The sequence below is a fragment of the Mirounga leonina genome, unplaced genomic scaffold, assembly GCF_011800145.1.
Source record: "Mirounga leonina isolate KUSES-001 unplaced genomic scaffold, KU_Mleo_1.0 Mir_127, whole genome shotgun sequence".
Taxonomy (NCBI): Eukaryota; Metazoa; Chordata; class Mammalia; order Carnivora; family Phocidae; genus Mirounga; species Mirounga leonina.
The window spans coordinates 78,549,457-78,575,794 of record NW_023270316.1 but is presented as its reverse complement, the minus strand read 5'-3'; the positions used below and the strand labels follow the sequence as shown (position 1 = coordinate 78,575,794).

The following is a 26,338-nucleotide window of genomic DNA, read 5'->3' as shown; positions in this document are numbered from 1 at the left end:
AGAACGCCTGTCTTAAATGATACGATCCTGGCTTCCGGTTGGAGGGTCAGAGCAGCCGAACAAGGTCTGTGTGTTCCAAGTTGTGTTCTATTGCTTGGATACAGGTGGTTTTGCCAACAGCTGTAATTTCTTGGGAGTCTGCTGTGGAACAAGCCTGAAGGAAGTATATTTATTCATGGATTTTCTTGCCCCTATAGCAAGGAAATAAAGTCTAAAAAGCAATTTTAATACTAAATACTGAAAAATAATTTTACTAAGCAAAAATCATTAACCTGAGAATGTTATGCAGAATTTATTGTAGAAAGGTGTGCTCGTTACTACCAGCCCCGAAAGCTTGTTGGGAGGAGCCAGTGAAATGGTGTTGAGTGTGCCTGATGGTGAATATTCAGTGAAGAGCTATTTACAAAGAAGAAAAAAGGCATTTGGTGCCCCCTTGCTTTGTGCCTTCGGCTGTCAGAATTTCCTGTCCAGACTAGCAGCTCCTAAGAAAACTTCAGATAGGAGTTGAGATTACAGCAGTTTCCGTTGTGAATGAGGTGAACCTCCTGAGGCATTTTCAAAATCTGTAGAGTGACTATTGGGAACTGTCAGAATTTGTAGTATTCCTGATGACTTTAACTCCTCTCGCTTTCCAGTACTATGCCAGGGGGTAAAATGTATTTGAAAAGTGCCTATCCGGTAGCAGCTACTAGGGCCTGCCCGGCGGTACACAGAGAAATCTGACCCAGATACGGATCCTCTTCGGAAAGTCTCAGTCTAGTCATGGAAGTGCAAATGCAATGAAAGGTGGTGGGGAAAGTGTCATGACAAAGACAGTTGCTACTGATGATGGCATTTGAGCTTGTCCAACTCCTCAAAGAGGTTGGGTTGGATTTGTACTCCGGATACAGGCTCTAGCATGAACTAAGGCAGGAACGTGAAAAAGGAAGAACAGTCAATGGAGCCCTGAAGAACTGTTTTGACTGGAGATCAGGATAAAAAGGAATGTCTGATGCCACTGCAGTTATCTGGGTGAAAATTGGCATAGTGGCAGAGGGGACAGGTGAGGGACCAAGTCCCAGAGATCTTAGGCCGCCAAGCAGATCTGGGGTGGGAAAGGGGCAGGGAAAAGGAAAGTCAGTCTTTTTTTTTTTTTTAAAGATTTTATTTATTTGACAGAGACAGCGAGAGAGGGAACACAAGCAGGGGGAGTGGGAGAGGGAGAAGCAGGCTTCCCACTGAGCAGGGAGCCCGATGCGGGGCTCGATCCCAGAACCCTGGGACCATGACCTGAGCTGAAGGCAGATACTTATGACTGAGCCATCCAGGTGCCCCGAAAGTCATTAAAAACACAATGCACTCATCCGAAAAGTCGGGACCATAGTACCTACTTCATAAGAGTTGATCTAAGAATTGGTTATTGTATTTAGGAAATTCAGGAAATGTATTTAGAACTGTGCCTAGCACAGTGAGCTCTCATGTTTGATGTTAGTGCGAATTCATTGAGGAACTTAAGTTGCTAAGTATCTGCATAATGAACAAAAGCAAACAAGATTCTTGCCCTTACTGAGTTTATGGTCCAATAGTAGAGACAAAAATTAAATCTACACTGGAGTATTTTCTTACAGATTCTACCAGGCTCTACACTGGAGTATTTTCTTACAGATTCTACCAGGCACTGCGAAGGATGACAACGGGGTGCTCAGAACTAAGCAGGAGGACCTTTGGGAAAATAACAAAATGACATTTCACCTGAGACCCGAAGCTCCTTTCAAAAAACAAGGAAACTCCCCTAGCATAGCACTGAAGTTTATGAAGCGTTTGACAAAGAATCCCGGGCTAGAACAGGCTGGCTGCGGGCCCAGCTGGCTGATGCGGCTCCCAAGTTGTCAGACCTCAGCTCCCTCTTACTCTCCTGCTTGGCTCTGTTCCCGTCACATGGAGAAGGTGGCCAGGAGCTCCAGGTGTGCATCTCTGCACACCCAGAAAAGTGTTTCCCAGCATTTCCCAGAGTCCTAGAATGGGCTCTCGCTGACTTGACGGGTCATACGCCCATCACTGACCACACGGGTCGGGGATTGTGACACTGCTTGGTTGAGTCTGGAGCTGGGCTGTCAGTTCTTCCAGGAAATCAGAATATTGCTTTCCTTTAAAGGGCCAGTAGGGTGGGCAGACAAACCAGGCATCGAGGGCAGATGGAGGCGAGGGTGTTAGCTAAGCAGAGTGGGTAGGATAAAGTAGTGTGTGTGAAGCCCCGCGGCTGGAAAGAAGGAAAGGAAAGGAAAGTTGGCCTGTGTGGTTGAGCACAAGTTGCAAGAGAACAGGGAGAAGTAACCTAAAGGTCATTACATAGGATGTTGGATTTCATTTTGAGAGCAATATGCAGACGCTGCAAGGGTTTTAAGCAAGAAACAGGCTTGCAAGATCCTAACACCTGAAGCTTGGTAAGCTGGAAGCGTTGTCGTTTGAACAAACTGGGATCATAGAAAAGCAGGGTCAGAGAAAGAAGTTTTGGACAAATGGAATTTGGGGGGCCATCAAAACAAGTTGGGGATACTAGCAGCCAACCAGAAATGTTTACTGCAACATTCTTCATTTCCCTTTGCTCCTCACCCCACCCCCCTTCTCTTCAGTCCACTGCAGTTCCTAGGTCCCCTTCAAAATTAATCAGTGCTGTCAATACCATCAATTTGACAGAATCGATCACTCTCAGTGAAATATTTTCTTACTGCTTCACTAGCCTCTTCTCAACCTCCTTTGCTAGACTGCTCTGCATTTGTCTTCCAAAGCGAGAACTCCAGGGTTCAGTCCTGAGTTTGCTTTGAAGGTACCCCCCGCTCCTCGAGCTGTCTCATTCGCTCTGTGGATCTCCACGCATGTAGCTGTGGAAAGCAGCGAACAAGAGTTTGACAGCAGTTTGGGAGCCCTCGCATATAAAGACCAGAGCTTTACCTTGAAAATATATATTTTACACTATACTTAACAAATATAACCACAGTAATTCCTAGAACAAAATTTTGTTTTAGTGACGATTTTCTGACAAGATGAGCACAATGTGACAGGTCTTCACGCTGAACTTTCAAGGTACCATCATAAAAGAGGGTGGTCTTTTTTTTTTTTTTTAAAGATTTTATTTATTCATTTTGTTAGAGCACAAGCAGGGGGAACAGCAGGCAGAGGGAGAAGCAGGCTCCCTGCTGAGCAAGGAGCCCGATGCGCGGCTCGATCCCAGGACCCTGGGATCCTGACCTGAGCTGAAGGCAGATGCTTAACAACTGAGCCACCCAGGCGTCCCAAGAGAGGGTAGTCTTTACTGCATCAAATTTCCTGAATCTAAGCCTTTGAAGCACCTTGTCATGATACTTGCAAACTGTTTCTTCGCAAATTTTTAAGTGGTCTCCGCAATAGGCTAGGTCATTTTCCCTTTGGCTGTAATCTGGAGTTTGCCAACAATACCTGCATGAACTTAGAACTACTTTCCGCTTATACTTAAATGGGAGGAATCCTGGACTCGCTGGACAGGGCAGCCTGAAGCTATCAGAGGGCTCGAGAGGTAAGGGTCTCCTGCTTCCTGGGCTCTCAGGTGACAATCCATAGAAGGGCACCCGGCCCAGGAAGAGTCATCAGAACCTTCCAGATGGAGGCTCAGGGTTTGCTGGGTGGTCAAGCTGGAGAGCATGCTTGGAGATGTCAGCAGCCATGTGATGGAAAGAGCTGATCTGAGAGGATAAAACTGACACGAAGTAAAAAGCTGGGAGTAAAAACAAGAAAAACCCACAGCCTGACAGGTGAGTCCCTGTTTCCAACTGAGACCTGCGGTACAGCTACCCAGACCTGCAGATTCCTCCCTTTTCGAGTTATTTAAGCTGCCATTTGTAGACAACAGTCTTAAAAGCACTGCTGAAATAAATGGTGTGAAAGGCTCTGGGACAGTTGTGAGAGGAGACAGGACCAGGGCAGAGCCAGAATCAGGGGAGAAGCCCAGCTCCAGCGGACAGCAATGCCACCTTGCCATGAGAAGATCGGGGTAGCCTTGCCTGAGTAACATTTAAAAATTTTAAATTATTTGCCCTGCTTCCTAATATTACTCAGCCATTCTGTCAGATTAGGCAGGATCAATGTGAAATCAATGTAATAGTAATGATCTTTGAAAACTGTGAGACCGAGATTAAACTAAATCAAATCTCAATAAAAAGCGTATAAAAGGGGTGCCAGCTGGCTGAGTCAGTAGAGCAGGCTGCTCTTGTTCTCAGGGTCATGAGTTCAAGCCCCACACTGGGCATGGAGCCTACTTAAAAAAAAAACAAAAACAAACCACATTATGACACCAGTGTCCATGTTCATCTTTAATATGGGTTGGTTTTTATAAAGGGGGAAGATGTAGGGCAATGTGAATAACAAAGTAAGTCCAGCTCTGCTTTCATCCTTCTGTTCAGTTTCTACAATGGGTGGATCCACTAGAATTTCTGCAAAAAGATACAATTTTTTTTAAAGATTTAATCAAGCATAATAAATAGACATCAATAAAACAAATGACAATATTATGGCTATATATTTTTGCAATCATAAAATAATTGGGTATAGATTCCCAATGAGGTCATCCCACGTGTTCGTGTGGGAGTCTGAATTCCAGGGATAACAAGCTCTATATCAAAAGAGAGGCTGTTAACCTAAGCTGGCAAATGTCAATTAAAAATTTTTTACTATCCCCCCCCAAAAAAATTAAAAATTTTTTTTACTACCATACAAATATTAATTTTTAAATATTCTCCTCAAATAATACAGATAATTTATTTACAACGGTAAATAACCTTCACCATACCTTCACCAATTTTCTTTGTTGCCAACACCTCGGATGTTCGGTCCTTCGTATTTAGTGAGGAACCCTTTGCTGGGTGGCATGGCTTTCACTGCTACTGGAGTTGCTAGGTTTGAGTTGTATTTTGATAAAATCTGAAACAAAACATTCCTTTTTATCAAGTCATTGGAACAACACAACAAATTTGGAAGGTCTTATAAAACATTCAAGAAAAGCCAAGGAAAATTTAAAGATAGGGATTATTTGAAAGTTATTTTTCAGCAGCACAGACAGATGTTCAACAGCAAAGAAAAGATGGAGTTATTAGAATTGAATTTGGAGGCTTGATTTTCTAAAGCCTTCTAAAATGTACTCTAAGATTAATAGGAGTAAGCAGCAATGCATCCCTGAGAGCTAATTAAGCCTTTACAAAGTTGTTAGGGAAAATGTATATAGGAAGGAGGCAAGATACATGCTCAAAAGAAAGATCATCAGCTATTAAAGATTATAAAGAGTCTGAAATATCAGCTATGATTTTTTTCATACATAGGTGATACATTAAATACAAGGTTTCCCCTCTTTCATGTAGAAATAAAAAGAGAAGGATCAACCACAGCAAAGTGGAGACTCTAGATAACTCCTATAAAGGCAGAATATGCTCACTCCACTTCTTATAATGCCCAGGAAAACAGAAGACAAAGAAAAAAGGGTAACAACTACTTTCTTGATTATCACAGGATGAGTCTGCTCTAATGGCATTTAGGTATTCTTCCAAGTAGTTTCATCCTTCCCACAGCTCTCCACAAGCTGGGTCAGTTGCTAGAACGGTTCTTAACAATTCCACTTGCCTAAGCCATTCTGCCGAGTATTCTAACTTCCATTAAGGGTGGGGGGCATGACTGGTGGTTATTCAGTAGATCTGGTAGTCGGTATATAGATCAGGAGTAGACTCGAGGTAAATGATGTACTAAAGAATCAGATATTCTAACATTTAAATCAATGTTTCTCAAACTGAAGTCCAAGATGTCTTGGGTTCAAGAAACACTGATCTAAGCTATTCATGATACCCTACCCTGGGCAATGTAGGGTAAATGACATTTCTGATTTTGCCAGACATACCTCCAATGAAAACAATGGTCAACATGGCAATTGCAGTTGAACAATTATTACAAAATATTCTAAGAATACATTTCAGAACATGTAGTTAAAGGTAATGCAGCATGAGGGCATAAAAGTATGATGAAGTCATGAGCTTTGTACTCAGCTCAGAAGAGCCTCAGCGAGGTACTCTCAGAAGGGCACAGAATTTAGATTTTCTCAGTACATGAACCAGCCCATTAGCCCAATGAGAAATAAGACAGTTTATATACAGTTTCATCAGGTCTTTAATATAAATATCTAATTTTGAAAAGAATGTATCAGAGAAAGAAACAGCCTGGAAATACCACCTGGAGAATATCTTCTGGAATGGTAGTCACTTCTGGAGGTGTAGGTGTTCTCAACAGATTCTCATAAGAAGAAATTACAGGAGAAGAGGGATCCGCAAAACTCTCAAAACACTTGTCTGAATTTAAAACTAATGATGTACAGTCTTTCATTTCCAAATCATTTGATGAACTATTTGTTTTTGATAATGGATAATCTGTGGACCCCTATTGAACAAAAAGAAATCATTAAATTATGATGGCATAAAATACAGTGAACAAAAATTATTAGTCAATTTTAGTTCTATTGCACAAAAGTGACACAGAAGTAAGCACAAAAATGACCTGTTCTTCTTCGGCTGATTACTAAAGAAAATTGAGAAAACAAAGAAACGGCATAGGGAAGACAAAATACCATCATTCATTACTGATAATGGCTGAGCTACAGCTTAATATGAAAACTAAACGGGCTTGACTGAACCCGATTTAGATGGATTTCACCCACCAGTTTCGGGCAGCACTGAGCTGGGCCAGGTGAGAGTAACAGCACGGATGAGCACAAGTGTTACCACACGCCCTCACTCTCGAGACCAAGAAAGCCCATCTGACGCAAGTAAGCTTAGCAGGCAATTCATGCTAAACTCACAATCCAGTAAATCCCCTCATCTCCCTAGGGTCAGAATTAATACAGAGGGAGAGTCACACTAGTACAGGGCCTTCCACAAGGAACACAAGGAATGGATTAGGTGTAAGAGGCAAGTACTAGCAGGCAATAACCTGAGACACTTCAACTGATACTAACCGCATTTTGTTGGTCTAGAGCTACACCGTTCGATACAGCAGCGACAAGCCACATGGGGCTATTTAATTTTAAATTCATCAAATATTTAAAAATAAAAAATTAGCTCCACAGATGTACTGTCACATTTTATGGACAGCCCAGTCTTCTGCACTGGTTGTCTTAAGTGTTCATAGTGACCTTTTTTTTTTAAGATTTTATTTGACAGAGACAGAGATAGTGAGAGCGGGAACACAAGCAGGGGGAGTGGGAGAGGGAGAAGCAGGCTTCCCGCTGAGCAGGGAGCCCGATGCGGGGCTCAATCCCAGGACCCTGGGATCATGACCTGAGCCGAAGGCAGACACCTAATGACTGAGCCACCCAGGTGCCCTTAAGTGTTCATAGCGACTTTAAAAAAGGGATGAGGTATGCTTATAGTAAATTTGTTCATTGAGAAATATTTGGAAAAACCCTAAAAATCATCCTTAAATCTATCACCTGGAGATAGATAATCACAGTTTGGTGTGTTTCTACCCATTCTTTTATCCTTTTTCTTTGAAATAAAGTATATTGTGTGTGTTTGTATATTCATACACAGGCATGTCATTTTCCTTCATTAAAATTTCTTGAAAAACATTCTTTTTATGTTTTTTTTTTTTTTAAGATTTTTAAATTTATTTATTTGAAAGAGAGAATGAGAGAGAGAGAGAGCACATGAGGGGGGGAGGGTCAGAGGGAGAAGCAGACTCCCTGCCGAGCAGGGAGCCCGATGCGGGACTCGATCCAGGGACTCCAGGATCATGACCTGAGCCGAAGGTAGTCGCCTAACCAACTGAGCCACCCAGGCGCCCCATTCTTTTTATGTTCTTATTTGTTCTTTAAAACATATACCTTAGTGTATTTCACTTCTCCACTACCACTTTGACATTCAGGTTTTTCCCATTCTTTGCTCTTATAAATAATGCTGTTCCTTCTTCTATAACTCCCTTGTTATAATTCTTTGTACCAATGTGCCTTAAAATAAATTCTGAGATATGGTTAAAGGGTATGAAAAAATTTTAAAGCTTTTCCTATACGCTGCTAAATTCCCCTCCAGAAAGATGTAAAAATACTTTTAAAGCCTGCATTAATCTAAGTGGGTTTTTTCAACTGACGTATAGTTAACATATAATAGTCTACGTTTTTAAAACAGACTGAGGCTAGAAATAGTAGTGTATACGAGTCATCAGGAAAAAGATTAGAGCTTTCAATGTTATGGAAACGTACCAAAGCTGTACTGTTCTTTGTAGAAGGAATTTTCAAACCAGGAGTGCAGAATGTAGGTGCCACGGGAGAATCCGTGTAGTTGGCACCTAAAAGACAGAAGCAATGGCATGAGAATACACATTTGAAAATGTGGTTATAATCATTAGGTTATAATCATAGTCAATATAATTTGTGCACTTTATTTTTAATAACTTAAGAAATAGCTATCATGTGTGCTTGACTAGACAGGAAGAAACAAAACTGTATTTGCTTATCTAGTTATCATCGGCACTAATAAAAGTTCAGCAAGGCTGCAAGGTATAAGAGCAATATATAAAATAAATATAAATAAAATATAAATAGTTCTAGCAAAAGAGCAACAAACAATTAAAAACATAATTTGAGAAAAGATATTTTTTGGGGCACCTGGGTGGCTCAGTCAGTTAAGCATCTGCGTTCAATTCAGGTCATGATCCCAGGATTCCTGGGGTCCTGGGATCAAGCCCTGCGTTGGGCTCCCTGCTCAGTGGAGAGCTTGCTTCTCTCTCTCCCTCTGTTCCTCCCCCCTGCTTGTATGCTCGCTCTCACTCTCTCTCTCTCAAATAAATAAAATCTTTAAAAAACAAAAAAAAGATACATTTTTACAACAGCAACAAAGACAACAAGACATCTATATGTAAATCTATTAAAATCTGTATGATCTTTATGGAGAAAATAAAATTTCTGAAGAACAGGAGGAAGAAGAGGGCAAGGAGGTCACCTACCTTCTAAGACATTAGGATTTATTCTAAAGCCGTAATTGACTATCAGAACTTTTAAAAAGAGATCCCAGAAACAGAATCATGGCTATACAGACATTTAATACCTCTAACACATAGTATCATGAAAGCAATCTTAAAAAAAAAAATCAAAGAGGGGTGCCTGGGTGGCTCAGTTGGTTAAGCGGCTGACCCCTGGTTTTGGCTCAGGTCATGATCTCATGGGTCAGTGGGGAGTCAGCTTGAGAGTCTCTCCCTCTGCCCCTCCCCGCTGCTCACACTCTCTCTCTAAAATAAATGAATAAACCTTTAAAAAAATCAAAGAGAAAAAGTAAATGTTAGAAAAATGACAAGACTAGCAAAATTTTATGAAGTCTAAAAATCAAGTGCTGGTAAAGATGGAGAAACAGAGGGGTGCCTGGGTGGCTCAGTCGTTGGGCATCTGCCTTCGGCTCAGGTCATGATCCCAGGGTCCTGGGATCAAACCCCGCATCAGGCTCCCTGGTCTACGGGGAGCCTGCTTCTCCCTCTCCCACTTCCTCTGCTTGTGTTCCCTCTCTCGCTGTGTCTCTGTCAAAAAAATAAATAAAATCTTAAAAAAAAAAAAATGGGGCGCCTGGGTGGCTCAGTTGGTTAAGCGACTGCCTTCGGCTCAGGTCATGATCCTGGAGTCCCTGGATCGAGTCCCGCATCGGGCTCCCTGCTCAGCGGGGAGTCTGCTTCTCCCTCTGACCCTCCCCCCTCTCATGCTCTCTCTCTCTATCTCATTCTCTCTCTCAAATAAATAAATAAAATCTTTAAAAAAAAAAAAAAGGTGGAGAAACAAATGTAAACACTGCTGGTGAGAATCAGGACAACCACTCTCAAGTGGCAAGTTAGCATTTTCTAGAATATGGGGAGACGTGCATCCCCTCTGATCTAGAAACTCCACTCCTAGATGTGAGTAACACATGTGTACAAGGAACAATTTCATCAGAGCACTGCCTGTAATAGTAAAAAACAACTACTCCTTAATAAGTAAATAAATAAAATATGGCTTATTCATACAACATTTAACAATTAAAATAGATGAACTGGATTTACACGAATTGAATGAAAAAAGCAAATGGCAGAAGAATACAAATTGGTTGTTGCAACTTAAATGAAATTTTCAAACGACACAAGTCTAGAATCATCATCACTTTAGGGGAGGAAGGGAAGGAGAACAACAGAGTGGGGATTTAGCTTTAGTATAACATGAAGAGAAAGATCTGGAGCAAATTCAGTAAGATGCTAACATCTACTTAATCTGAAATTTCCATGTAGACACCCAAACACCTGGGATTCCAAGACTAGCACAGACGGAAATTAAGGGCACAGGCTCCAGCTGAGGAGGCACTGAAACAGAGCCACTGCAGCAAGCCGAGAGCCTGCGGGAGCAGTGAGGTGTGTGAAGCAGAAACTGGAAAACACCTGCCCACTGGCACCGGCTCCAGGGGAACAGACTGAAGTCAGCTAGGCTAAGGGTTAAGGGTTAAGTCTTCAGAAAAAACTGATAATCAGAATATCAACTCCACGCAGCACAGCGTTGTGGGTTCTGAGTTCACCCTCTGAGTCCAGCTGCAGGCATCCTGAGTCAAGCAGTTCACCTAAAAAGCTGTGTGCAACTGGTAAACCGTGGGGCCTTGGCTGGGGTGAGCATGAAATAGCTCCACAGGACAACCCATGGCTCCCAGAACTTCCACTGAAAACAGCGTCATCTGAAGAGGAGTTCACAGTTAAAAATCGAAAGCCTGTGAGGAAATGCACCTCCAAGAAAGAGAATCAGAGCAATAAATGAAAGTACCCACATCTTAAACGGTCTTCCAGATACATATGTTTAAAATGTTCAAAGAGATAAAGGAAGGCACAGAAATCATGAGGCAAGAGAAGAGTACTGTGGAAGGAAAAAGAAGAGTCACATTTGAAAGAAAAATGTGTAAGACAGAAAATGTAGTCACCAGAGTAAAACTTCAATAGATTAAAAAAAAGTAATTTAGACTCAGGGTAAGAGAAAAATAGCAAAGTGGAAAAAAGTTCTAACTAAAGCATGAGGAAGCAGAGAGAAAAGGAAGGAAAATATCAAAGGGAATTTAACAAACCAAGGAGACTGAAGGATAACATTCTAAAATATAGCTTACAGGAACTCCAGGAGAAAAAAACTGAGGAATTAGGGAAGAGGTAATTTTGTTAAAGAAATAATCTCAAGAGTATTTTCCAAAATTGATGACATGGGTCCTTAGTTTGAAAATCATACCAAATTCTAAACATATACATCTAAACATCTAAAAACAAATAAACATATTTTAAAATTACAGAGAAATGTAGAATATCAAAGATAATGACAAAATCTTGGGGGGCGGGGGGATGGGTTAGCCCGGTGATGGGTATTAAGGAGAGCACGTACTGCATGGAGCACTGGGTGTTACACGAAAACAATGAATCGTGGATCACTACATCAAAAACTAATATTGTATGGTGATTAACATAACATAATAAAATAAAATTTAAAAAAAACAAAAAAACAAAAAAACCTGCTACTGGGAAGAAAAGACCAAAAATCTACAAACGAAATCGAAATAGACCCACAGCACTCTGCTTATCAGCAATGGACACCAGATGACAATGAAATAATTTCTTTATAAAATATTGAAGAAAGTCAACTGTCAACCTATTGTCTATATCCAGTTAAATTATTGTTCAAAAATGAATGAGAAAGAAAAAAAGATTCTTCAGACACAAAACCAGAGATGACTTCTCACAGACTAGAAATAACATCTCTGAAAGAACTGCTGAAGGATGTGCTTTAACAAGAAGAAAACTAAACCCAGAAAGAATGAGTGGGATATAAGAAGCAACAGTAAATAAAGAAAATGGTAAACAAGTTACTAAATTTTCCCAAGTATGGACTGCAATAATGGTACCTTTGTGGCGCAAGAATAGGGTCAAGCTAAAATACAACAGAAACTCTCTTAACAAGCCTCCACTTAACCAAACTACTAGTGGATAAGCCTGAGCTTGCCACTCCTTTCATAAGATACACTACCTGTGGTACACTGAAGGCTTTCAGTCAGGAAGCTATTCTTTAAAAAATCCATCCCACTTTAGAAGTTATACAGATATTCTCCTCCTTCATCATTTTCTAAAAAGTTTATGCTCCATTGGGAATTAACTCTGGGTATATATGAGGTGGTGGTCCACTCTCTCCCTCTCTTTGGTACAGACAGGCTCTTTCTTTCCTACAAGCTGAGCTCTAGGTTTACTAGAAGTCATTTGTATTTTTTCACTTCTGTTTATGCCAGAAGTACTTGATAATTTAGGAACATAATTTAATAGTATATGTCAGTGAAATTAGTACAAAAAGAGAATTTTTTTGAAAATATGTTCATAAACTTGGAAAGACATGATAAAGACAAGTTACTTCAAAAAATACAATAAGGGGCGCCTGGGTGGCTCAGTTGGTTGGGTGACTGCCTTCGGCTCAGGTCATGATCCTGGAGTCCCGGGATCGAGTCCCGCATCGGGCTACCTGCTCAGCAGGGAGTCTGCTTCTCCCTCTCCCTCTCTCCCCTCTTGTGCTCTTTCTCTCTCTCACTCTCTCTCTCAAATAAATAAATAAAATCTTAAAATATATATATATAATAATAAATTTGATATAGATTAGACAATTGTAAATAATCAAAAAAAATCACAAACTCTAGAATTTTTTATATTTTTGTGAAAACTAATGTTTTCATGTTTGGTGGGACAAATATGAAAACACTACATGAAAATTTTCTTTAAGTTCTTGTAGTATTTAAAAAAAACCCAGAATTTGAAATGGTAGCTAACGTATTCTGAGTGTGGTTTATGTAAGAAAAATATGTCGAATTCTAATCAATAGCTGATGCTATATTTTAAAAAGGTACTATTGGGGGCACCTGGATGGCATAGTCACTTAAGCATCAGACTCTTGGTTTTGGCTAAGGTCGTAATCTTGGGATCGTGATCTCAGGGTTATGAGATCAAGCCCCGAATCCGGCTCTGAACTCTGCTGCTCGGAGTCTACTTAAGTTTCTCTCTCCCTCTTCTATTGCCCCTCCCCCTCTAAAATAAATAAATAAGTCTTAAAAAAAAAAATGTACTTATTGGCTCTGTATCAAAAGTTTGGTGACTGAATATTTATGTTTTAGGTTAAAATGTTAAAAACAACAAGCTGACAGATACTTAGTATAATCAGGAAAAATATGAAAAACATACCCGAGAGTTATATCTTTCTCTAGTATGAAATCATGCTGCACCTGGATGGGATGGTATACTTTATATAATTCAATGTTATGAACTGAAAAGGTGCAGGGGGGCTATGAGAATGTCTAAGATGACAGAACCATTTTTGTACAAAGATAATCTAGAAAGAGGATAGCTGAGAAGTAATGTGATTTTTACACTTACCATTTTTTTTCAACTGCTGAAGGCCAGGAGTGGCAAAGAAATTATCACTGGTCATTGGTTCTGGTTCTATGGCCTCTTCACTGGTGTAATTCATAGGGAAATTATAAGATTAAAAAAGTTAATATTGAATCTCTGGGAAAAAATTCAATCTTACTATATATCATCAAGTCTGGACAAACATTCAGTTCTGTTTTATGGAACAGAAGTCCCATGGAACTAATCTTTTTTTTTAACTAATGTATATCCATGGCTCAAAAAAGGTTATACACCACTTTGTATCGACAGGTGTGACTTAGAAGCAGGTTAAGAAACTCTGACTTAAGGGTAAGCCATACATTTAACTCATTAGTTCAAATATAGGAATTATATAGCTCATGGTTTCAAAACCATCAAGATAGCTTCATTACTAAGTGAGATATCCATCGTTTATCATGTTAATGAAGTAGTCTATTTTGAGTTTGACCAAGCATTTTAAATGATGAATGAGTGTCAAATTTTATCAAATTCCTTATCGGTATGTATTGAGATTATCCTTTCTTTTATAAAGTCATTAAAATAAAGTATTTTATGAGTTTCTAAATACTAAACTATCTTTGCATTCCTAGGATAAGCTTAACTTGAAAGTTGTCCACTATACTTTTAATATTCTGTTAAATTCAATTTGTGAGTATTTTTTTTTTTTTTAAGATTTTATTTATTATTTGACAGAGAGAGAATAAGAAAGAGAGAGCACATGAGAGGGGGGAGGGTTAGAGGGAGAAGCAGGCTCCTCGCCAAGCAGGGAGCCCGATGCGGGACTCGATCCGGGGACTCCAGGATCATGACCTGAGCCGAAGGCAGTTGCTTAACCAACTGAGCCACCCAGGCGCCCCAATTTGTGAGTATTTTAAGTGGGATTTTACATCCATGTTCATAAATTAGATCAACTGTAGCTTCCTTCTGTGTGCTGTCAGTGTTTGTATCAAGGGTATGTCAATCTCATAAACTAAACTGCAGCATTTTTCTGTCTTATTCTACTATTAGAAAAAGAACTTTTTTTAGCCTATCCTCCAATAAAACTTTATTTACCAAAAATAAGCAGCAGGCTGGATTTGGCCTGTGGCAGTAGTTTGTAGATCCCTGATAATGACAGTTCTTTTTAAAGGTCATTATTTTCATAGCATCTCATTCTTAAGGCAATTTATAACTTTGTTATCCATTATACTCCACTGACTCTGTGTGGTAAGCAGGATGGGTATGATTTTTACTAGTGAGGAAATGGAAAACAGAAGTTTTATAAATTTGAAGAGTCCAGGTGAGGTGCTGGGACCCACAATACAATGGTCTATACAGGTTTTCTACTTCAAGCTGATTTTAATAACTGTGTATTATTTTCAAAAAATTTTCATTTATCTGAACTTTCCAAATTTCCCAATACTATACCCTATCGTATTTCTAATAGCTTTAAAAATAATAAATATAGCCTTTTATTCCTAATTTTGTCATTTGCATTTATGTTTAAGTAAGAACCAGTTCTTAGATTTATCAACTCTACTCTCCTAAAAATCTTTTATAATGACTTTTTATTTTATCTTTGGTGTTTACTCCCTTCTCTTTGTCTCACAATTGTGGGTTTTTACTTGACTCCTTAAGTTGAATGTTTATTTGCCTTCTTTAATAATTACAGTTCTTAAAGATATGGATTCATCTTTAGCTCTTGCCTGGCTGCTTTAATATGGGGTATTTTCATTTTCATTGTAACTCTTTAAGTACCACTTCCACACTATTCACTGCACAAAAACTGGTCACTGAGCTCCCAATTCATATTAATATACCTACACCCAAGAACACCTCTACTGGGACCTCTAAATCAACATGGAAGTGCATTCACCTTTAACCCAAGCTGCAGGTTTTCCTGTCTTCATTGTTTTCCCATGCATCATTACAGGTAACAAAACAAAGTCTTTGATTTATCCTGGATCCCCAAGTCTTCTCTCCCCACATCTCCATGCAAAATCATTCACAGGTTCTTACTGACTCTACCCTTTCTCTATCCCACCAAACACCAAACTCTTTCAGGCCTGTATTATTCCTTACAGCATCTAACCAGAAATCCAAGAGCTCACACTTTACTCACAGAATTGCTGATTCAGGGAAGTTTGAAATGTGAAGTATCTGAAAACCATTTTAAGGAAAGTTACTGTCTGAAATGTCATAGCTCTTCTAGGAAAAATCAATACATACAAAAGATTTAGAAAGTTAGATAAAATGTGCCTTTTATGAAAGTGGCTTACCATTTATTCTCCTTCATATTTTTAAGTCCCATTGTGTAATCTTCATTTAAACATGCAGTACAGTCAGAGATACCGAAGTGTTCTAATTTAGGAGTTACACACTCAAAATCATCCATCTTTAGAGCACATTTTGGAGTTTTTAGTACTTTAACTAGTGACTGTTTAGAAGATGGAGTTAAATTTTTTGGCTCTTCTTCATGGTCGTTTACTGCCTGTGGAGGGTTTGCTGGAACTTGGGATATCATGTACCGCTCAAGTCCAAAATCGGAAAGTTGTGGACTCCGTGGAGACTTCTCAGAACCAGAAGTGCTCGGAACAGCAGGATCAGACAGATTGTCCTTCACATCAGGCATTTGAAAATTTTCATGCTTCGTGGACTCTGATTCAGAGTCAATGATTTCTTGTTCATCCACTGTGAGGAAGAACCAAGAAGGTCATATTTTGGTCAAACATTAAACCACAAAATCCCATGTACTAAAACCATACAAAACAGCTCCATCTGAAATGTCCCAAATCAGCAAAAGTCCTGATTCCCTCCTTAGTCTCTAAAGTTTTATTTCAATTGTCCCTCTACAAAATTCCTGACATGTACCTCTTGTGTAGCTATATCCCATTTTTTTTTTTAAGATTTTATTTATTTATTTGAGAGAGAGAGAATGAGAGACAGAGAGCATGAGAGGGAGGAGGGTCAGAGGGAGAAGCAGACTCCCTGCTGAGCAGGGAGCCTGATGAGGGACTCGATCCCGGGACTCCAGGATCATGACCTGAGCCGAAGGCAGTCGCTTAACCAACTGAGCCACCCAGGCGCCCCGCCATATCCCATTTTGATGACACATTTAAGAAGTAAACTTAAATGTTAAAAGATGGAAAATCAATGCAAATAAAAGTCGAATATCCTTACTTCCTCAGTTACTGTGATTTACCCATCTCTCTTAATAGATTGTAGAACGATTTTACCATTTTATGACATTAAGCACAGGGTGGAATTAACTATGATCTAGACTTAACACAAATATAATATTATTTTAGATTTTTCATTTACAGATGCCTAAGTTAAAAAGGAAAGACTGTTACACCAAGATAAATTTTTATCCTTAGTCTGGAACACCTGTATCAAAACCCTGGTTGAGGAAAATAACAGGAGAGCATTAGAAAGACCTATAGTTTCTCAACCCTGAGTAGGTTATATCTGGCTCCAGACCCCATATGCCTAACCACCACACTGAGCATTTCAGACTAAATAACTGAATAACAACTATGCTTTTCCCCACAATCCTTTGCCATTTCCTGCATACATTAATGGTTAATGAATTTGGTGCGGGACGCAAGTTGCAGTTAAAAGGTCCGGGATAGCACTATGATGCCAAGAAAGAGTTTAAGAAGGAGAAATACTAGCTTTTAGTGCGAGACAACAGAAAGTCAAAGAGGATAACCAGAAAGAAGACATGTGGATTTGGCCAGGATCTGGGCAGAGATTAGCTTAATAAATGACAGGGCTTCAGTGAGATAACAAGGTATGGAGAATGGAGGGGTGCCTGGGTGGCTCAGTCGTTAAGCGTCTGCCTTCGGCTCAGGTCATGATCCCAGGGTCCTGGGATTGAGCCCCGCATCGGGCTCCCTGCTCAGCAGGAAGCCTGCTTCTCCCTCTCCCTCTGCTTGTGTTCCCTCTCTCGCTATATCTCTCTGTCAAATAAATAAATAAAATCTTTATAAAAGGTATGGAGAATGGAATGGGTGTAAGAAAATGCAGAAGGACAGATGTAAAATGTGTAGCATGCAGTGGAGAAGAAAAACGAACCAGTAATTAGAAAGGGTACCAGAAAGGAAGAGAAAATGGAGAGGATGAGATGAAGGAAGACAAATGAAAATGTGTTTAGAATCCCCCCTGGGACAAGCATTTGAATGTTTCTCCATTTAATTTTTGTATTAACTGTTTCAAGCATGACATATCTTAGGATATTTTTTCCTTGTTTTTATAGATAAAGGTACCAAACATTTTGGAAAACACTCAGCTGATTAAAATTTAAAGAGCCAAGACTTGAACCCACATCCTTTGATTCCAAACACTACCATTTGTTTAAGAATAAGGAGGGAGGGAGTTAATACAAAGATCTGTTTCAGATGACCTTGAATAGATACCATTTGGTTGCCAAATTGGAAATATGAATTGTAACAACTGCACATATTGAAAGAAATGGGAAAAAGTTTCTCCAAAATTTGTTTGTTGCATTCTTTTCAAGAAGAAAGTGTTTGTACTTCTCTTGTTATAGAACTGGAATATATTTTTCTAAGTCTGATAATGACCTTTTTTGTTTCTCTTCACTTCATCTTTTAAAGGAAGGTCTATAGTTAAAATGGGGCTATCAGACATTGGTACAGATCCCTGCCAAAATCTTCTGGATCCAAAGGAATAGGAAAGAGATAAATTTAGGCTGTACATTTCCTGGGCCAGCTAAGAGCTCCAACAGATTGGAGAAAGTGAAGAGGAGCACATGTTTTCTTTAAAGGTAGTATTTTCTTTGTTTTGACTGGCAACAGGAAATGAATTAGGATAGGGTACTATTTTTGCATACATGATAAACCAGGACGTGTTAAATATGGAGTATGTACCACACAAAGAAAAAAAAGTTACAGACTTTGATTTCATGGCTTTGGGCCCTAGGAAGAACTACTGATTCATTGAGTTCTGTTTAGGCAATGTGCTTTCTGTTAATTTGGAGAAATGTTATAAAGGCTACCAAAAATCTATTCTTGTATTTATCACAAGGCTATCACTGATGAGATTAATAAAATCAGCACCATATCACTGCCTCACAGGGAGGTATTATCATTCCCATTTTGCAAGTGAGGAAAAAGCAATTCAGAGAAATTATCCAAAGTCACGCACATGTAGTAACCGGTGGAGCCAGTACTTGAATCCATAGCTTGTTCACAATAAAGTCAACTGAATTCTTTCCATAGTACCATGCAGACTGTTTAATTTACCCTCCACACATATCCTCAATATACATTTGTTGAATTTAATTAATGGTTTACTTATGCACAAAGATCATTCTCTTCAGAGAAACAAAGACAATGAAGCATACTGAAATTAGTCACTCACAGGTATGGGCCTAACTGTAGTTAACACTGGGTGATTAACATGCCAGGCACTGTTCTAAACAAATTTTATCTCATTCAATCCTTCTACAACCTCAGAGATAGATACAAACATCTCCACTTTACAGATGAGACATTGAAGTACAATGTTAAGTAACTGGTTAAAGATAAGACAGCTAATAAATGGTGGAGTTAGAGATTTGCATTCAGATAGTCTGGCTCTAAATTCTAAACCACCATGCTATACTAACCTTCATTAAAACTGAAGAACTTAAAAAGGCCTTTATCAGTTTATAATGCCCCAAATTTCTCATTCTGCAGTAAGAGAAAATTGAGAACAAGAAAAAGGAAATAGCTTGCTTTAAGATTAGTCTCTCAGCTATTTAGCAGCAGAGCAGACTAGAAACCAACTATCCTAAAATCATGTAGATTTATATCTTGTGGAGAGCAAGGACTGTCTTTGTTTTTTACACCACCAATCAGCACCGCATTTAGCACAGTGTTTGATGAATAAATGATGATCACGCATGACAGTCACATAATGGCAGAGCCAGAACCAGAAACCATGGCCAAACCCAGAGTAGTCATATTTAATCATGCTGCCTTCCTTCTTTAATACTAAAACAAATACTGTAAAATACAAGTTGTTCACACCTGAATCTTTCTTGGCACGTGGATTATATCCATACTTCTGGAAAAACTCTCTTATTTTCATGATATCCACTGAATTTTTTTTCATCAGTACTTTTGTTGCCTTTATGAAACCAATGCTTTCTTGACTTTCCAAACTTGCTTGATCAAGAAGAATACTGACATCATCCTTTTATAAGGAAAAAAAGTACATTATAATTTCTCTATCTTTTGACTAAGTCTATCTAGATTTTAAAAATTATGACACAAAGATGATCTATTAATATTGTAGAAGTGATACCTTTAGAGTCTGGACTTCTGAATGAAGGTCATATAAAATTCTCATTGGGTAATCTTCCCAGTCTTCAATATGAATAGAGAAAGGAAAAAGTGCAATAAGGAAAAAGAGGAAAAAGAACAGAAAATATAATTTAGTGTTGTTTCTTAGAATTATAAAATCCTTGTTGATATTTATTCATAATTTGTCAATTCCAAAAAAAAAAGTGTAAAGACCTTTCTTTTAAAATTTATGAAATTACAACATACATACAGAAAAGTACAAAAGTCATAAGTATATAGCTTCACGCACTTTGAAAGTGAACATACCCTACATAATCAGTACTCAGATCAAGAAGGAAAGAAGGGAAGGGAGGGAAAAGGAGAAAATGTAATCTGACTTAGCAATTTTTTTATGGTGAGCACCTTCTGGCTCCTAGTTTTAAAATCTTTGCCAATGACAACACTTACGTTTTCTTCTAAGTGCTTTACTGTTTGCCTTGTGCATTTAGAGCTACAATCTACCTGGAATTGATTTTTTTATATGGCAAGAAGTAAGGATCAAGATCCATTCTTATTTTCCATATGAGTGTCCAACTGACCTGGCACCATTTATTGAAAAGACATCCTTCACTCATTGTACTGTCACTTTTCTTACTATCAGTTGCAATATGTATAATATACATCATGTAAAAGCAGTTTTTTAAATACTATTTTTCTTTCTAAAACATGCCTCCTTTGAAGATCTCCTTTCACTTGTTAAAAGCTGACCAATTTTCATTTGGGAAGTGCAAGTCAACAAAACAGTGATACTTCATACCCACTAGAATGACTATATTCAAAAAGACAAATAATAAATGATGAGGATGTGGAGAAACTACAACCTTCATTCATTGCTGGTGGAAATGTACAATGGTGCATCCACTTTGGAAGACAATTTGGCAGCTCTTCAAAAAGTTAAACATAGGGTTATCATATGACCCAGCAATTCTAAGAGCATACCAAAGAGAACTGAAAACATTATGTCCACCCAAAAACTCACCCACAGATGTTTACATACATTCATAATAACTAAAAAGTGGAAACAACCCAAATGTTCATCAACTGATGAATAAACACAACGTGGTATATCCATACAATGGAATATTATTCAGCAATAAAATGAAGTACTGATACATGCTTATGACATGAACGAACCTTGCAACATTATGCTAAAATAAGTCAATCACAAAAGCCTACAAATTGTATGATTCGTTTTATCTGAAATATCCAGAATAGGCAAATTCATACAGACGAAAATAGATTAGTGGTTGCATAAGGCTAGTGTGGTAGGCGGGGGTGGGATTATGGGGAGTGGATACTAACAGTCATGAGGGTTTCTTTTGAGGGTGATGAAAACCTAAACTTACTATAATGGTTGCACAACTCTGTGAATTTATAAAAAACCATTGAGTTATAGCCTTTATTCCTTTAAAGATTTATTTATTTATTTGAGAGAGAGCACGGGCGCACAGGGGCAAGGTGCAGAGGGAGAGAGAGAATCCCCAGCAGACTCCCTGCTGATTCATCACTGTGATCACAAAAGGTGAGATTTTTTGGTGATCATTTTCTCTATCACAATTCCATATTTTCTGTAATACATATTGGCTGCAAATGAAGAAAATGCAAAATTTGTGTACACAGTTAATATGCTGGTAAGAAGGTAAATTAACACAAACTTCATGGAAAGCAATTCAGCTATATATCAAGAATGCAAAGAGGCACCTAGCTGGCTCAGTCCCTTGAGTATATGACTCTTGATCTCAGGGTCATGAGTTCAAGCCCCACATTAGGCCTAGAGCTCACAAAAAACAAAAGAGAGAGAGAGAGAGAAGACAAACACAAAATAATAAAATACTAATAGTGCTGTCTTTGAATGGTTGAGTTATAGGAAATATTTGTTTTCCTCTTTCTACTTTTCCGTACCTCAAATTTTTTGCCATGTACATGTATTGTTTTACAGTCAAAAGAATAAACATTTTTAAATGGCTGGAACACTGTTCGTAATATAAATAAACTAAAGGAGGCTGTGTCTATGGGGCACCATATTTTAAGGCAAATTACAATTATGACATTTATAAAATAGTCTCAAAATCTGAACTACTCTTGAAACAATTTTTTTAAAAATTTCTAATATAAAGATTAGTGGTGATGAATTCTGCTATATTTATTTTTTTTAAAGAGCAGTATTCAGGGGTGCCTGCCTGGCTCAGTCGCAAGAGCAGGCAACTCTCGATCTCTGGGTCGTGAGTTCGAGCCCCACATTGGGTGTAGAGATTACTTTTAAAAAAAAGAAGAAAAAAGTAAGCAAGCAGGCAGTATTGAGTACTAGTGTTTGTGTTGGCAATACTGTTTGCTGGGAAAAACAGGCATTTCCTGCAAATGTGGATCATTTGGGTGAGACAAAGTCACTATGCATGTAAAGAACCCTGCTGCATTTTGTTTAATTTTAATTATATTGTATTTTTATTGATAAATACCCATTATATGTGACTTGAAAGCATAATATGTATAAATTATTGTATGCATTATGAGTTCAATCTGTCAATTTACATTCTTACTCTATGCTGTTTCTCTTTACAACACAGTAATAGAGCTATTTCATTATTTGAGGAGAGTAAATGTGGTCGTACATAGAACTGAAAACAGCCACAACATACTTGAGGGGGCATAAGAATAATATAAAGGTGGCGCTTGTCACTTCGGGACTGCTAACGACAAACAGCCAGCATTGTGATAGGTGTACCACCCCCATTCCGTATCTCTTTCGAAGCACTCCTCACCACTGTAGACAAATAACCTTTCTGCAAGCGTGTGATTTTTACTTGTTAAGGCCCTTCTGACATGCCTCACTCCTGGCTGGCTGAGGGCGGCCGGGAGGGTCGTAGTAGCCGCGATCCGCCGCCGCGATCCGCCACAACGCCCGCCCGCTTCACTCACCGCTCTCCTCTCCGTCCAGCGCTCGCTGCAGCCGAGCCGTCTCGCTGTCTAGGGTGACGGCCAGAGACCGTAGCTTCGCGTGGAAGCTTCGGATCAGATCCATGGGTAAGAGCTCCCCAGCAGTACACTAGACGCAAGGTGGGTCCTCCGCTCCGGTTACGCCCGCCACTAGTTTGAATCTCTTTGCGCCGGAAGCGTTCCTGGCTCCGCGGCGACGCACTAGTCCTCTCTCGCGAGAACTGAAGTCTCGCGCGAAGAGGCGAGGAGGTTCTGAGGGACGGGCGCACTTCCGGGGTCGTGTCAGCTGGCGTTCGGAGTGTGTGCGGTGTCCTGAGGAACGCGGTCGGTGAGTTGGTTGGCATATTTCGTTGTTTCACGAGTCCTCTTCTTTTCCCTGTCGCGCCTGGTTGGGCTCCCCGCTTCATTTGGGGTGCGGTGTGCGCTCTCGGAGATGGCCGAGTGGCAAGAGAACCGTGTTGCGCGCGCTCGCGTTTGCTTCTTCCCGCGGCCAAACAGTTCTGGAGCGACTTCTGCCCTGTCTCAGCAGGTGCCATGTTCCTGACCGCCCTCCTCCGCCGCAATCGCCTTCCTGGCAGACAGTGGATCGGGAAGCACCGGCGGCCGCGGACCGTGTCTTTCCACGCGAAGGAGAGGATGATCCGTCGCCTGGAGGTCGAGGCGGAGAACCATTACTGGCTGAGCATGCCCTGTCTCACCGCGGAGCAGGAGTACGGCCACGCCGCGGAGCGCAGGGCGGCGGCCTTCGAGGCCATCAAGGCGGCCAGCATGTCCAAGTTCCCCCCCAGCAGATTTGTGGTAGACCAGCTCGACCATCTCAGTGTCTCCAAGAAGTGGTCCTAACCCGGAGCCACCACCTTTCAGTTGGACGGATCACAGGGCTGCCACCTCTTGACCCGATTCTGGAACCGAAAAACTAACCTCTGGGGGAAAAAATGAGCATTTGGACCAGCCTTGTTGAACAGCAGGCATGAGTGTAGTGGTCTCATATAGCATATCTGGGGCTCCAAACTCTTCAATGCTTCATAGTCCTGTCTGGTCCAGTCTCTGTCCTGTTGTTTCCTTTTCCGTTACCCTGATGGGAAGATACAAGAGATTTCCTAGGTCACAGAGGATATAAAATGTATTTTGGATGAAAGCTTCCAAAAAAGCTACAAACTGTGGTTTGGAATCTGTGCTTAGGTATGAGGTACTTGATGGGGGTTTACCTTTCTTCAAAAGAATAATTGCCTAAACATAATTTAAAAAAAAAGTTTTTTCAGTTACACATACTCCTGCAAATAGCATTTTCTTCTGGGATTGCTAAAAGACATTTAAATAAAGTAAAAGGTACTCATCAGAACTGTTACATGAAGTTTTATTTTAAAAACCTCTTTTGAGGTACCTGGGTGGCGCAATCGGTTAAGCCGGTCTAACTCTTGGTTTCCTGAGATGGTGATCTCAGGGTTGGTGAGATCCAGCCCTGCATAGGGCTCCATGTTCTGGGGGAATCTGCTTAAGATTCTCTCTCCCTCTGCCCCTCCCCCCACCTCAAATAAATCTTTAAAAATAAAAAAAAATTTTTTAAAAACCTTTCTGGGATGTAATAATGAACCTTACAGTCCACCAGTTGAAGATGTTTGTTTTTTCAAACCTTTTTCAGAATGTAATAGTCAAGCACTTTACAGGTGTTACCAGATACAGTAATCCTATCACCTGGGGCTATTTTACATGTGAGGAAATATTTAAGAAACTTGTCCATAAGTTTGTCCTTAGAAACTTGTCCTAAGAAACTTGTCCTATAATCTAGAAATCGTAACTGCTATGTATGTATATATTTAATAGAACATTTTCAAAACACGTAGAAGAAAAATAATTCAATCCCATTACCCAGAGATGAAACATATATTGAGTCTATATGGATAAATAGAATTTAGAGCTAAAAACTCTAACATTTAAAGATCGTGATGCGTATTGCCAGTGGCTTTCCAGAAAGATTGTAAAACAGCAAGATCAATGTATGAGAGTGCCAATCTCATTTGCCAGCATTGACTGTTACCTTCATTAATATGAATGATTCGTGATTTACATTTAAATATCTGCCATTGGGATGTATAGGCTTTGGTGCACATACTAGTTTTTTTTTTTTTTTTGATTCATTGCACCTGAAAAGTACCTGCCACATGATAGTTGAATGCTTAACCAAGCTGAACTGTTCTTAATATGTCATTCTTAGTGGTGTATAAATACTTGTTGAATGCTTTTTGTAGTTTACAGAAATGTCTCTGATTCATATGAGCAATTTAGTTTGACCTTTTATTTTCATATCTGGAAATGGTGACAGCTGATGCTGTTTAGGAGAAAGGTGAAGGAAGGGGGCTCAGGGGACCTGCTTAAAACTGTAACTATGTTGCTTTGATACTCATGTAACTCAGAAACTGACTTTGGAGTTTGAAAAAGCAATGGTTAACTTGAACCTTAAGGAAAAAGATGCTAAAATCTTAAGAGTCTGAAGAAACAGAAGGCAGTTCATGAGAAGAGAGGTATTTTATCCCCACTATACAGGTTAGAAACTGAAGCTCAGAAATGTCAGCAACATTCCCATGTTCACACAGCTAACAAACAATAAAGGTAGAATTCAGGACTAGGTTTATCTAAAGACCATATTCAATTTTTTTTTTTTTAAAGATTTTATTTATTTATTTGAGAGAGAGAGACTGAGAGAGAGAGAGCATGAAATGGGGGAGGGTCGGAGGGAGAAGCAGACTCCCTGCGGAGCAGGGAGCCCGATGTGGGACTCGATCCCGGGACTCCGGGATCATGACCTGAGCCGAAGGCAGTCGCTTAACCAACTGAGCCACCCAGGTGCCCCCTGTTTTTCTTATTATTATATTGGGTTATGGGTTTTGGGGAAGAAGACCATAAAGGTGAATTGCTGTTCTCATCATATCAAATCAAATGTATATACATTCAGTATGATTTATCATTGTTGATACTGACCTTTCTCACTTGGCTGAGGGAGTGCTTGCTAGATTTGTCCATGGGAAGGCTACTCTCCCCACTCACACCCGTGCAATCCATTTTGTACTCTTTTTTTTTTTTAAGATTTTATTTATTTATTTGAGAGAGAATGAGAGAGAGCACATGAGAGGGGGGAGGGTCAGAGGGAGAAGCAGACTCCCTGCCGAGCAGGGAGCCCGATGTGGGACTTGATCCCGGGACTCCAGGATCATGACCTGAGCCGAAGGCAGTCGCTTAACCAACTGAGCCACCCAGGCGCCCAAGACCATATTCATTTTAATATAGTACACTAGCTGCTATAGCTTGTTTTAAATCACTTCTTGGCCAAAGCAATACTGTTGAAACAGCTGACTTTTCTCCTTGAAACTCTACAACTGTTACCACCATAGCCATCATAAAGTTAATCTTTTTTATCAACAACAGAGTCCATTGCCACCCAGCTGATTATAATTATATTGTAATAAAATATGTGCCAACCTGTACATTATGAACAGTCACTCCTTTGTAATACAGCTCCGGCTCTGTGTGTCATCCAGTTGTTCACTTTGCAAATATTTATGGAAGATCTATCATGACATCCTGGTGCTATTGATCATTAAGCTTAAGGAGTTTACTGTCTCACTGGATAAAAG

At 39.6% G+C, this 26,338-nt stretch overlaps 2 protein-coding genes across 3 annotated transcripts; one reads left to right on the top strand and one right to left on the bottom strand.

Moving 5' to 3' along the window:
• Positions 1-4,312: 4,312 nt before the first annotated feature.
• Positions 4,313-22,998, bottom strand: SKA3 (spindle and kinetochore associated complex subunit 3). The gene is made up of 9 exons (XM_035003701.1): positions 22,689-22,998; positions 19,735-19,796; positions 19,458-19,623; positions 15,705-16,116; positions 13,432-13,511; positions 8,246-8,331; positions 6,226-6,429; positions 4,802-4,932; positions 4,313-4,445 (listed from the first exon to the last, which is right to left on the bottom strand). The coding sequence occupies exons 1-8, from the start codon at positions 22,789-22,791 to the stop codon at positions 4,804-4,806; spliced, it is 1,242 nt and encodes a 413-aa protein (XP_034859592.1). The 5' UTR covers positions 22,792-22,998; the 3' UTR covers positions 4,313-4,445; positions 4,802-4,803.
• On the top strand, positions 22,947-24,045 carry MRPL57 (mitochondrial ribosomal protein L57). 2 transcript variants are annotated; one of them, XM_035003715.1, is made up of 2 exons: positions 22,947-23,034; positions 23,236-24,045. In XM_035003715.1, exon 2 carries the CDS (start codon positions 23,241-23,243, stop codon positions 23,547-23,549), a length of 309 nt encoding a protein of 102 aa, XP_034859606.1. In that variant the 5' UTR covers positions 22,947-23,034; positions 23,236-23,240; the 3' UTR covers positions 23,550-24,045. The 2 variants fall into 2 exon arrangements, with proteins under 2 accessions (XP_034859606.1, XP_034859605.1); XM_035003714.1 differs by having other exon boundaries at positions 22,952-23,034; positions 23,233-24,045.
• Positions 24,046-26,338: the final 2,293 nt, after the last annotated feature.